At 45.1% G+C, this 14,810-nt stretch overlaps 1 protein-coding gene across 1 annotated transcript in view; it reads right to left on the minus strand.

The window, feature by feature from the left end:
- LOC126335901 (uncharacterized) overlaps window positions 1–14,810 on the minus strand; it is a 204,773-nt gene that overhangs the window by 37,937 nt on the left and 152,026 nt on the right. Inside the window, exon 13 of the mRNA XM_049999373.1 lies at window positions 5,724–6,097. Coding sequence (XP_049855330.1) covers window positions 5,724–6,097 — 374 coding nt within the window. The remainder of the gene's footprint in view (window positions 1–5,723; window positions 6,098–14,810) is intronic.

Raw genomic sequence — 14,810 nt, forward strand, 5'->3', positions numbered from 1 at the left:
CGCCCACACCGGCCGGCTATTGTCTATCTTTCTCCCTGTTTCACCACCGGGACAATTAACATCTACTTATTGTAACAACCAAACGTGGAATGCATTGATTGATTCTGCGCAACAATATATTAGGTGTAGAAGTATGAAATCGTAATTTGGTTGCAATAATTACATGTCTGTTGTTTTGAAACTGATAAACAATATTTTATTCAAAATTGTCTTCATTGCTATTTAGATATTTCTCCCATCTCTCCGGCAGGCTATGAGTGCTACTCCAGAAAAACAGTCCTACTTTTGAAGCGAATCAGTCAGCGAGCCATTTTCATGCATTTTCATACGAACTGAAGCGTTTTTCAGCGGGGGCATGTTCCAGTGACGCAAATAGTTGATAATAGAACTGAGCCAAATCTGGAGTATAAGCCGCTTGCCCTAGTATTTCCCAACTGAATCCCTCGACGTTTCCCTGACCCGTTTTGCTGTGTGATGGGGCGTTATCATGGAGCAATATGACTGTGTTGCCTTTTTCCATATTTTGGTCGTTTTTCACGTTATGCTCGATTTAAATCGATCATTTGCTGTTAGTAGTGACCAGTGTTAACGATTTCGCCAAGTTTTAGCAGCTCATAGTAGATGACATCCTTCTGATCCCACCAAACTCAGAGCATTGTCTTCTTTCCAAAGAGATTTGGTCTTGCAATGTATGTCAGTGATTTGCCTGGATTCATCCATGATTTACGACTTTGAATTCTCAAAATATATCCATTTTTCATCACCTGTTACTATTCGATGGAGAAGCGACTTTCTTTTGTATCTGGTGAGCAGCATTCCACTAGTGGTCTTTCGATTTGCCTGCTGTCTTTCATTCAGTTCATGCGGAACCCATTTTCCCACTTTCTACACCTTTCCCATAGCTTTCAACCGAAGAGAAACTGCTTTCTGCGTCACTTTTAAGTGTTACGAGAGTTGCTGCTGAGTCTGAGTATCATCTTCGTCCAATAAGGCCTTCAATTCATTGTCTTCGAACTTTTTCGGGGGTTTCCCAAGCTCGTCGTTTCTCGCGTCAAAACCACCACTTTTGAATTTTTTGAACCACTCGAAACACTGTGTTTTCCCAAGAGCATGTTCGGCGAAAGCTACGACAATCATTCGAAGCGATTCTACAGCAGTTTTCTTCAAATGATAACAGAAAACCAATGCTGTCCGCAAATCGTAGTTCGTAGGCACAAATCTTGACATGTTTAAGGGTTTGAAATAGATACCGATACATGGAACTTGGGTCAGTGTGTGTTGACATTCGTCGTCAGCCGTAACAAAAGCCAGATGGCGCTGCAGACGCGGTCTCACGGGCCCTACACTGACGGCTAGCACCATCTATAGGGCAATTCCGGTTTCATACTTCTACACCTGGTACATTCCGCTGTTTATAATAGATTTTATGCATGCTGCTTCTACAAACTGTGATGATTACATTTGATACCTAAGTGGTGAAATGCACTGAGTATTCACACGGAGAGACATGAAGAGATATATCTCACAGTGTTTATCACACAAAACTGAATCATATTTTTCTGCAGCATCCAGTCGAATGCCTGTGAAGTGTCGTGTCATGATGCAATGGAACAGCAGATAAACATCAAGTTTTGTCCCCAATAACGGTAAACGGCGGTAGAGGCAGTTGCCGTGTTTGTGCTTAGTTACAGAACAGAAGATGAAAGCAGAAAATGTTTTCACCACCGCTTCAACAGTTTTCGAGATGGAAGTTCGGGTCGATTGTCAGCAAGCATACCACCGGCAGGCAGCAATGAGCAAGTGCTACAGATGACAGCACAAGTCCGTCGACTGCCAATGATAACGATATCGGATGTATCAGGGGTTGAAAATGACTCTTTTGACAGCAATGCTCAAGAACGTTTGGCTTCAGAAGATCTTTTACCTATTTTTCTCACGACAACTGATTCACGAGCAGATGGCGACACTGGTGGAAGTTGTTCGCGATTTCACTAGTAAATGGGACCAAAAACAAACTTGTCCACAAACCATTATCCAGAAGGGATGAGACCTGGTGCCGCCAGTTAGATTCAGAATGGGGTAGACGGCCATCAAGGGTCCGATTCATAGCTGCCTCCATAATATTTCGACGGATACCCAGAAACGTATGACGTCAATATTTGGATCAGCCCGAAAAGAAGCTTTCGTAGACAGATTCCTGCAGCACTACAACATCGCCAACCTGTCTCGTCGCCGGTGGCGATCACTTTGAACGCAAAAAAATGCAATTTGGACGAACTTTTCTAGGACAGGAGGCAAACATAGTTTATGTTTGCGTAGCACATGGAGGACAAACAAAGGGAGTCGTCTATCCTAAAGTAGCGGGCTTCAGACGGAACGAAACAAAGGTGTTAGCTCTTAACGTCATATCGAAGTACAGACTATATCGCGAATCAAAGCATGAAATCGGCAGAGCCTTGTTAAGAAAAATCGCCTTAACTTTTTTTGTTGGAAGTGGTCCTCAAGCTTAAAATGATTGAATAAAACACGAATACAGAAGTAATAATCTATTGCCCACGGTAAAATTGTCAGCATCTAATGCACGGAATGAACGTTATATATAAAAATTAATGTTGTGGGGAAGTTGTTGCAGAACGTAAATACTTTTGGATTAAAGGAGACCACTCACCGAAAAGCAGAAGCGTTGAGTTGTTGATAGGCGTAGGCAAGAGAAAGAAAATTTGCTAGATTCTTGGAGGTACCCTTGACGAGCTGGAGTAAAATACATACACTCACACACACACACACACACACACACACACACACACACACACACACACACATACACGCGGGAGCGCGCGCGTGCGCAGTGATACACACGCCTCCAGCCCTATAATGATGCGGGCACCATATGGGGCAGAGGCGTGTGTATGTGTGCTAGTTCGTCAAAATCCGAAAGCTAGCATGTTTTAGTTTTTTTGTGAGATCCTATGGACGAATAACATTTGTGTTTTTCTGCGAGCGGTCTCCTTTAATCCAAAAGTATCAGTAAAAATTATATGAACGTGAAATTAAACCACTCTCATACAAAATCCTGATTTAGGTTGCCGTGATTTCCCTAAATTACTTCAGAAAAATTCCAGGATGGTTCCTCTGAAAGGGAACGGTCGATTTCCTTCCCCATCCTTTCCTAATCCGAGTTTGTACTTCGTCTCTAATGACCCCGTTGTCGACGGGACATTAAACACTAATATCTTCCTTCTCCTCCCGAATCACAGTCAACTTGACGTTTTACATCACACATTGTTTTTAGGACATACCATGCTCGTATTAGATGCAGGTTGAACAAAACTCGATACACCAGTAATAACCATACCGTGCAGTAACGTGCACTTGTATAAGAGGTACGTTCAATAAGAAATTCAGTGGTAACAGCAACAACAAACATGAGACATGTTTTACACTTGTAGAAATACATAGAAACATACAAGTGGTATAGATTTTTTTTTTTTTTTTACAAAGTAATCGTGAAGTTTAAAATGTAGCAAGGAAACACAAACAAAACTCATAACCTATCACTCATGCTAAAAATGTTATCAAACGACATATGGAAGGAACATCATACACTACTGGGCATTAAAATTGCTACACCAAGAAGAAATGCAGATGATAAACGGGTAATCATTGCACAAATATATTATACTAGGTCTGACATGTGATTACATTTGCACGCAATATGGGTGCATAGATCCTGAGAAATCAGTACCCAGAACAACCATCTCTGCCGTAATAATGGCCTAGATACGCCTGGGCACTGAGTCAAATAGAGGCTGGATGGCGTGTACAGGTACAGCTGCCCATGCAGCTTCAACACGATACCACAGTTCATCAAGAGTAGTGACTGGCGTATTGTGACGAGTCAGTTGCTCGGCCACCATTGACCAGACGTTTTCAATTGGTGAAAGATCTGGAGAATGTGCTGGCCAGAGCAACAGTCGAACATTTTCTGTATGCAGCATTATCCTGCTGAAATGTAGGGTTTCGCAGGGATGGAATGAAGGGTAGAGCCACGGGTCGTAACACATCTGAAATGTAACGTCCACTGTTTAAAGTGCTGTCAATGCGACCAAGAGGTGACCGAGACGAGTAACCAATAGCACCCCATACCATCACGCGATGACAAATACACGCTTCCAATGAGCGTTCACGGCGATATCGACAAACACGGACGCGACCATCATAATGCTGTAAACAAAACCTGGATTCATCCGAAAAAGTGACGTTTTGCCATTCGTGCACCCAGGTTCGTCGTTGAGTACAACATCGCAGGCGTTCCTGTCTGTGATGCAATGTCAAGGGTAACCGCAGCCATGGTCTCCGAGCTGATAGTCCATGCTGATGCAAACGTCGTAGAACTGTTCGTGCAGATGGTTGTCGTCTTGCAAACGTCCCCATCTGTTGACTCAGGAGTGGAGACATGGCTGTACGATCCGTTACAGCCATGCGGATAAGATGCCTGTCATCTCGACTGCTAGTGATACGAGGCCGTTGGGATCCAGCACGGCGTTCCGTATTACCCTCCTGAACCCATCGATGCAATGTCAAGGGTAACCGCAGCCATGGTCTCCGAGCTGATAGTCGATGACTGGTAGCAGAATAAGGATTCTGCTACCAGTCATTGGATCTCGACCAACGCGAGCAGCAATGTCGCGACACGATAAACCGCAATCGCGATAGGCTACAATCCGACCTTTATCAAAGTCGGAAACGTGATGGTACGCATTTCTCCTCCTTACACGAGGCATCACGACAACGTTTCACCAGGAAACGCCGGTCAACTGCTGTTTGCGTATGAGAAATCGCTTGGAAACTTTCCTCATGTCATCACGTTGTAGGTGTCGCCACCGGCACCAACCTTGTGTGACTGCTCTGAAAAGCTGATCATTTGCATATCACAGTATCTTCTTCCTCTCGGTAAAATTAAGCGTCTGTAGCACGTCATCCTCGTGGTGTAGCAATTTTAATGGCCATAAGTGCATATAAATGATATCTGCTCCGTAAACAAATGCAGATTTAAAACGCTACACCGAAGGAATTTTTTTTAAACATCCCATGCTCGGATGAGCTGCAGGTCGAATGAAATGAAATGTACCAGTAAAAACTATAACAAGGAATAATCACAAATACATATAGTGTGAGTAAATAGTAAAACATGAAATCTAAAGTTAAATGTTGTGACAAAATTAAAAGCAAGAAGATACCTTTGATAATATAATCGTAGTCAAATGTAAAATACTAAAGGGCATCGTTACACCATGTAACCTGTAAATGTTTGTGTGTCCAATCAGACTAACTTTTTTTTTCTTGGCTTTCGGGATGTGTGCATACAGCCATCTCAACAGTGTAATGTAAATTATGACGATACGAACGTATAGACAACCAATCACCCAATCCACAAGCGGAAAAAATGTGAACGCGGCCCGGAATCGAAACCGAGCCCCGTCGGTTAGTAATCCGCGGTTCTGATTGCGCAGCTACCGAGACAGACGTCGGACTAAGTTGACTAACACCCATTCAAAGCCGCAACGCAGCTGACCTCTGCATGCACTCACGCAGGTCGAAGCAAAAACTGACGAAGTAGGGGCCGGTGGCGTGCAAACACAGCTATACAGATTGACAAATAAAAAGTAATACGCCGTACGTATTGCAGACGGCACAGCTGCCCGGCAGGGGGCGACACTCACCGACTCGGCCGCAGCCGTTGACCTTCCAGGGCCAGTCGCAGAGGAGGCGCGACTCGTCGAAGACGAGCCCGAAGGGGCAGCGGAACTCGTAGGCGGTGAGCGGCGTGGCGCCGTCGCGCGCGTGGTCCAGGCAGGCGAAGAACCAGCGGCAGTTCTCGGGGTCGGCGTAGTAGCCCTCGGCGCGCGGGCAGGAGTAGCGCAGCCGCGGCACCGGCGCGATCTCCGAGGAGCCGGAGCAGGGCGCGCCGCGCGGCAGCGAGCCCGGCCACACGCACACCTCCCAGCGCTCGTCGAACGCCAGGCCCTCCGGGCAGTCGTACTCGAACACCGTGAAGTCGCGCGCGTACTGGTTGAACTTCACGCACCGGTAGAACCTGCGGACCAAACATTTGTGCACTCAGTTCCTGCCCTTCACGGACGTTGCTTACAACTGCTGTAAGTAGGCTGTTCAGGTTTTTTATGTTGGTAACGCCACGTAGCGCTCTGTATGAAAATCACTGACTCTGCTGTGTGAAGTCTGTGGCTGGTTTGTATTGTTGGAATATTTGCTATTGTAGTGTTGGGCAGTTGGTTGTGAACAGCGCTTAGCGTTGCGCAGTTGGAGGTGAGCCGCCAGCAGAGATGTGGGGAGAGAGATGGCGGAGTTTTGAGAGAGGATGATCTGGACGTGTGTCCATCAGAGACAGTAAATTTGTAAGGCTGGATATCATGAACTGTTATATATACAGGGTGTTACAAAAAGGTACGGCCAGACTTTCAGGAAACATTCCTCACACACAAAGAAAGAAAATATGTTACGTGGGCATGTGTCTGGAAACGCTTACTTTCCATGTTAGAGCTCATTTTATTACTTCTCTTCAAATCACACTAATCATGGAATGGAAACACACTGCAACAGAACGTACGAGCGTGACTTCCAAGCACTTTGCTACACGAAATGTTCAAAATGTCCACCGTTAGCGACGATACATGCATCCACTCTCCGTCGCATGGAATCCTTGATGCGCTGATGCAGCCCTGGACAATGGCGTATTGTATCACAGCCGTCCACAATACGAGCACGAAGAGTCTCTACATTTGGTACCGGGGTTGCGTAAACAACAGCTTTCAAATGCCCCCATAAATGAAAGTCAAGGGGTTTGAAGTTAGTAGAACGTGGAGGCCATGGAATTGGTCCGCCTCTGCCAATCCATCGGCCACCGAATCTGAGCTCTAACATGGAAATTAAGCGTTTCTGGACATATGTCCACATACCATCTTTTCTTTATTTGTGTGTGAGGAATGTTTCCTGAAAGTTTGGCCGTACATTTTGGACCATCCTACATATATATATATGATGACTTTTGAATATTATTAAGGTAAATACATTGTTTGTTCTCTATCAAAATCTTTGATTTGCTAACTATACCTATCAGTAGCTAGTGCCTTCAGCAGGTAGAATCTTTTATTTAGCTGGCAGTGTTGGCGCTCGTTGTATTGCAGCAGTTCAAGTAACGAAGATTTTTGTGAGGTAAGTGATACATGAAAGGTATAGGTTATTGTTAGTCAGGGCCATTCTTTTGTAGGGACTATTGAAAGTCAAATTGCGTTGCGCTAAAAACATTGTGTGTCAGTTTAGTGTTGATCAGAATAAGTAAAGAGTGAAATGTGTGAGTCCGTTCAGTTCTGCTCAGCTGTCTGAAAATCAAATAATGTAAGAGGTTTCTCTAAGGGGACGTTTCACTGCTGTGCAAACTCCACTGAAGAGCCAAGGAAACTGGCACATGTACGTAGCACCCCTGCGAGCTCGCTGAAGTGCCGCAACGTGACGTGACGTGGACCTGACTAATGTCTGAAGTAGTGCTGGAGGGAACTGACACCGTGAATCCTGCAGGGCTGTCCGTAAATCCTTATGGCTACGAGGGGGCAGACATCTCTTCTAAACAACACGCTCCAAGGCAGCTCAATAATGTTCATGTCTGGGAGGTTTGCTGGACAGCCTGTCTTTAAACTCAGAAGAGTGTTCCTGGAGCCATTCTGAACGTGTGGGGTGTCGGATTGTCCTGCTGGAATTGCCCAAGTCAGCCGGAATGCACAATGGACATGAATGGATGCAGGTTATCAGACAGAATATTATGTACATGTCACCTGTCAGAGTCGTAGCTAGATGGGGGTTATAAAATGACTATCTTAATAATATGAATATTTATATGAAGGGTGTTACAAAAAGGTACGGCCAAACTTTCAGGAAACATTCCTCACACACAAATAAAGAAAAGATGTTATATGGACATGTGTCCGGAAACGTTTAATTTCCATGTTAGAACTAATTTTAGTTTCGTCAGTATGTACTGTACTTCCTCAGCGCCATGATTTCATACGGGATACTCTACCTGTGCTGCTAGAACCTCTGTCTTTACAAGTATGACACAACTTGTGGTTCACGCACGATGGAGCTACTGCACATTTCAGTCGAAGTGTTCGTACGCTTGTCAACAACAGATTCGGTGACCGATGGATTGGTAGAGGAGGACCAATTCCATGGCTTCCACGCTCTCCTGACTTCAAATCTCTTGACTTTCATTCATGGGGGCATTTGAAAGCTCTTGTCTACGGAACCCCGGTACCAAATTTAGAGATTCTTCGTGCTCGTATTGGGGACGGCTGTGATACAATACGCCATTGCCCAGGGCTGCATCAGCGCATCAGGGATTCTATGCGACGGAGGGTGGATGCATGTATCCTCGCTAACGGAGGACATTTTGAACATTTCCTGTAACAAAGTGTTTGAAGTCACGCTGGTACGTTCTGTTACTGTGTGTTTCCATTCCATGATTAATGTGATTTGAAGAGAAGTATTAAAATGAGCTCTAACATGGAAAGTAAGCGTTTCCGGGCACATGTCCACATAACATATTTTCTTTCTTTGTGTGTGAGGAATGTTTCTTGAAAGTTTTGGCCGTACCTTTTTGCAACACCCTGTATACAGGGTGATCAAAAAGTCGGTATAAATGTGAAAACTTAATAAACCGCGGAATAATGTAGAAAGAGAGGTAAAAATTGACACACCTGCTTGGAATGACATGGGGTTTTATTAGAAACATAAGAAAAATCAAAGTTCACAAAATGTGACAGATGGCGCTGGACAGCAAAACTGCTACCGTGACGGCTGACAGGTACACCGATATGTTACAGAATCGCATCATCCCCAGCCTGGCTGATAAACACCTGCTGGAAAGTACGATGTTTACGCAGGATGGCGCTCCACCCCATATTGCAAGACCCGTGAAAGATCTCTTTGCACGCGTCGTTTGGTGATGATCGTGTGCTCAGCCGCCACTTTCGTCGTGCTTGGCGTCGCAGTCCCCAGACCTCAGTCCGTACGATTATTAGCTTTGGGGTTACCTGGAGTCGCAAGTGTATCGTTATCGACCGACATCTCTACGGATGCTGAAAGACAACATCCGACGCCAACGCCTCACCATAACACTGGACATGCTTTACAGTACTGTTCACAACATTATTCCTCGACTACAGCTATTGTTGACGAATGATGGTGGACATATTGAGCATTTCCTGTAAAGAACATCATCTTTGCTTTGTCTTACTTTGTTACGCTAATTATTGCTATTCTGATCATATGAAGCGCCATCTGTCGGACATTTTTTGAACGTTTGTATTTTTTTGGTTCTAATAAAACCCCATGTCATTCCAAGCCTGTGTGTCAATTTTTACCTCTCTATCTGCATTATCTCGTGATTTATGCAGTTTTCAAATTTATACTGACTTTTTGATCACCCGGTATGTATGTTTAGAGAGAGAGAGAGAGAGAGAGAGAGAGAGAGAGAGAGAGAGAGAGAGAGAGAGAGAGACCGATTTTTGATTGAGATTTTTACTTTAAGTCGTAACTGGTACCTGAATTTTGGTTGCTGCCCCTTTGAATGATCAGTTTCCGCACGAGTTAGTGACGTATTACAATTTGGAGGAAGTAATTGTTCTTTGAGGTTTAAAATACCACTCTGTTAGTTACTTGGCCGTATTGCGGATAGCTTCGAGCCCAAGTTTTCGTAGCTTTTCATACGTAAGGGACCACTGTTGTAAGTAAATAAGATCGTGAGAAAAGGAGATTGCTTGGCACACAAACTTCCTTCAAACTACACGTCCTGCTACATCAAAATTGGTCAGTGGAGTTCAGCACCATACTATTTTACAAGAACATTATCCAATTACTGTAATTAATAAGTTATTGATTATAATTGAAGGAAAACTATAGAGAATGCATTTCTTTTCCTGTACTGTAGTGAACTTTGTACACTTACAATTCTGTCGATTGATAGACGTCGACGGTAATGAAGTTCATCTCCTTTTCCAAAAACAAGATATTTCTATTCTTCTCTTCCAGAAAATTTGTATACATAAACGTTTGGCAACTCTTACACATACTTTACTCGGTTTTATCACTAAAATATCAATTTTCATTAAATGTAACATACGTTCTGAGCGACGGCCTAGCAATACGCCCCCTTTCCACAAGATATACACTCCTGGAAATTGAAATAAGAACACCGTGAATTCATTGTCCCAGGAAGGGGAAACTTTATTGACACATTCCTGGGGTCAGATACATCACATGATCACACTGACAGAACCACAGGCACATAGACACAGGCAACAGAGCATGCACCATGTCGGCACTAGTACAGTGTATATCCACCTTTCGCAGCAATGCAGGCTGCTATTCTCCCATGGAGACGATCGTAGAGATGCTGGATGTAGTCCTGTGGAACGGCTTGCCATGCCATTTCCACCTGGCGCCTCAGTTGGACCAGCGTTCGTGCTGGACGTGCAGACCGCGTGAGACGACGCTTCATCCAGTCCCAGGCATGCTCGATGGGGGACAGATCCGGAGATCTTGCTGGCCAGGGAAGTTGACTTACACCTTCTAGAGCACGTTGGGTGGCTCGGGATACATGCGGACGTGTATTGTCCTGTTGGAACAGCAAGTTCCCTTGCCGGTCTAGGAATGGTAGAACGATGGGTTCGATGACGGTTTGGATGTACCGTGCACTATTCAGTGTCCCCTCGACGATCACCAGAGGTGTACGGCCAGTGTAGGAGATCGCTCCCCACACCATGATGCCGGGTGTTGGCCCTGTGTGCCTCGGTCGTATGCAGTCCTGATTGTGGCGCTCACCCGCACGGCGCCAAACACGCATACGACTATCATTGGCACCAAGGCAGAAGCGACTCTCATCGCTGAAGACGACACGTCTCCATTCGTCCCTCTATTCACGCCTGTCGCGACACCACTGGAGGCGGGCTGCACGATGTTGGGGCGTGAGCGGAAGACGGCCTAACGGTGTGCGGGACCGTAGCCCAGCTTCATGGAGACGGTTGCGAATGGTCCTCGCCGATACCGCAGGAGCAACAGTGTTCCTAATTTGCTGGGAAGTGGCGGTGCGGTCCCCTACGGCACTGCGTAGGATCCTACGGTCTTGGCGTGCATCCGTGCGTCGCTGCGGTCCGGTCCCAGGTCGACGGGCATGTGCACCTTCCGCCGACCACTGGCGACAACATCGATGTACTGTGGAGACCTCACGCCCCACGTGTTGAGCAATTCAGCGGTACGTCCACCCGGCTTCCCGAATGCCCACTATACGCCCTCGCTCAAAGTCCGTCAACTGCACATACGGTTCACGTCCACGCTGTCGCGGCATGCTACCAGTGTTAAAGACTGCGCTGGAGCTCCGTATGCCACGGCAAACTGGCTGACACTGACGGCGGCGGTGCACAAATGCTGCGCAGCTAGCGCCATTCGACGGCCAACACCGCGGTTCCTGGTGTGTCCGCTGTGCCGTGCGTGTGATCATTGCTTGTACAGCCCTCTCGCAGTGTCCGGAGCAAGTATGGTGGGTCTGACACACCGGTGTCAATGTGTTCTTTTTTCCATTTCCAGGAGTGTAGATTAACAGTCTTCTTTTTTTAATAAATCAATTGTTTTTTTTAGAGTCCATACTAAAAAAACTACTATCGTTGCGGGGATTGCGCGCTAAGGAGTTTCTTACTGTCCAGCTGCGCTTCACTTCACTTCAAGTACTTTTTGAATCACATTTACATTTGCGGTATTTACATACATTACTGAGCCTCTCACAATAAAATCAGGCACAAATTAGTTAAAAAAAGCATTGAGGCACACATAACATTACAAGGTCCCAAATCACCCCAACTGCACACACCCCACACAGCTACAGAGCCTCCACCAGCTTGAACAGTCCCCTGCTCACATACGGGGTCCATGGATTCTTCAGGTTGTCTCCATACCAGTACACTTCCATTCACTCGATACAATTTGAAACGAGACTCGTCCAAAAAGGCAACATATTTCCAGCCATCAATAGTCCAATGTAGATGATGACGGGTCCAGGCGAGGCATAGAGACTTTTCTCGTCCAGTCATCAATGGTACACGAGTGGGCCTTTGGCTCCGAAAGCCCATGTCGATGATGTTTCGTTGGATGGTTCGCACGGTGACACATGTTGATGGCCCTGCATTGAAATCTGCAGCAATTTACGGAAGGGTTGCGTTTATGTCACGTTGAACGATTCTCTTCAGTCATCGTTGGTGCCGTTCTTGCAGGATCTTTCTCCGGTCGCAGTGATATCGGAGATTTGATGTTTTACCGGATTCCTGATATTCACGGTACACTCGTAAAATAGTCGTACGGGGAAATCCCCACTTCATCGCTACCTCGGAGATCCTGTGTCCCATCGCTCGTGGCCGACTGTAACACCACGTTGGAACTCACTTAAATCTTGATAACCTGTCATTATAGCAGCAGCAAACGATCTAACACTTATTGTATTATATAGGCGTTACCGAGCACAGCGCTGTATTCTGCCTGTTTACATATCTCTGTATTTGAATACGCATGCCTATACCAATTTCTTTGGCGCTTCAGTGTATGCCTACACCTTCTAGATGGGGCGATGACTACATTAATAAGGCGCAGAATGCAAAAGAGGGATAGCTAGGAAAAAGCTCTCATTAGGCAGGAACGTCAATTACAAGAATTTACCTAATAAATCACTCTCTTTCCAGTGGAGGCTGCTCTGTTTTGAAACTTCCTGGCAAATTAAAGCTGTATTCTGGACCGGCAAGGTCTGGATTTAAAGGCGGAAAGGAAGATAAGTCTTTAAAGTCCGGTCGACAGCGAGGTCATTAGAGGAACCGATGGACTTTGTAATCTGGTCTCTTCAACTCCCACAAACCAACCGAGGTCATTAGAGATGGAGCACAATGTCGGATTTGGAATGATGGGAAAAGAAATTGGCTCTACCTTTTGAAGGAGCCACCCCGACATTTGCCTTACGCGATTTAGGAAAATCACTGGGAACCTAAATCTAGATGATCCCATGGAGATTTGAATCCTCCTCCTCGTTCGGTCCGGTCTCGACTCCCGATTCGGCACACTCTTTTAATCTGTCAGGGAGTTACAGGGAAGGAATGCCTGGATTACAAAAATGGCTCAAATGGCTCTGAGCACTATGGAACTCAACTTCTGAGGTCATTAGTCCCCTAGAACTTAGAACTAGTTAAACCTAATTAACCTAAGGACATCACACACATCCATGCCCGAGGCAAGATTCGAACCTGTGACCGTAGCGGTCTCGCGGTTCGAGACTGCAGCGCCTAGAACCGCACGGCCACTTCAGCCGGCACCTGGATTACAGTAAACATGAACACAACACTGAAAAATGAAGAATACGAGTATATGCACCTAGATGAAATGTGCAATTATTTTGCATACTGCAAAAGATGCTCCAGAAGCGAAGAATCCCAAAAAGAAGAAAATTTGAAATCAAACAAGGTAACTGTTAAAGCGAGAGAGAGTGCTTCCTGTAAACGGTTGTAGTAACATAATAGAATATGCTATAAAAACCCTAAAAGGATTTGAGAAAGTCACATCAAAATTTCGTAAGAAAATAACTGAAAGCAATAAGAGTGCGAAGAAAATACACCAGAAGCGTACATTAGCTTGTCATGCTAGTAACAAACAGACCTGAGCTTCTCGAATCAGTTAATGTACAGAAAGGCACCAGAGATCATAACGCTGTGATAACATGTATGACTACAGGTATTACAAGGAATGCTAAGAACGGTAGGGAAATATTTTTGCCTCGCAAGCGTGACAGCATACGAACTGCAGAGTATCTCAGTAGTCAAAACCAAGTATTCAGTGATGAGGAAGAACTTGTGGAGCATGGATAAAATTCAAAAGCGTCGTTTAGTACACCCTAGACAAGTATGTTCCGAGAAGAGTATTAAGTAATGCGAAAGACGGACTATGGTTTAACAGCCATATTGGAAAGTTGCCACATAAACAAAGAGAGTTTGCCGCAGATTTAATAGAAGTCAAAATGTAAGTGATAAAAGTTGGACGAAGAGAACACGAGCGTAAGGAGAGCAATAACAGAAGCTTTCAATGACAGAGTAACATTTTGTCGATCGGCCTGAATAAAATCGCTGAGAGGTTCTGGTTATGTAATATCAGCAAGGAATTCGAAATAATCTATTCAGTCACTCAGTAACCACAATGGAACCGAAACGGAAGATGTAAAAATACTGAATTCTGTCATCCGAAACTGTTTCACCGTGAAAGATAGCAAGTAATAGGGTCACCCCTTCATTCAGCCATCGCACGAATACTAAAATGGCACATACTGAGATACGCAATTGCGGATTAGAAAAGCAACTACAATCGCTTTGTAGTGGTAAGGTATATAGACGAAATGAGATACCTCTAAGATTCTACAGAGACTTTACGGGAGAAGTCGCTCCCCTGCCAGCAGAAGTTTACCGTAGCAACGAACGGTACCTAACGACTGGAACAAAGCGCAGTTTATTGCTGTTTTCAATAAGGCTCGTAGGACAGATGCACATAATTATAGGCTTATATCGCTGACGTCAATCTGTTATAGAATTGTGGAAGATGTTTTACCTTCATTTATTTTTTGGGAATCGAAAATTTCAATATTAATCGATATGGATTCTGCAAACGAAAGGCCGTGCTGCGAAACCCAGCTCGGTCTGTTCCTCCCTCAGGTCCAC

Source organism: Schistocerca gregaria, chromosome 2 (genome assembly GCF_023897955.1).
Source record: "Schistocerca gregaria isolate iqSchGreg1 chromosome 2, iqSchGreg1.2, whole genome shotgun sequence".
In the NCBI taxonomy this organism is placed as follows: Eukaryota; Metazoa; Arthropoda; class Insecta; order Orthoptera; family Acrididae; genus Schistocerca; species Schistocerca gregaria.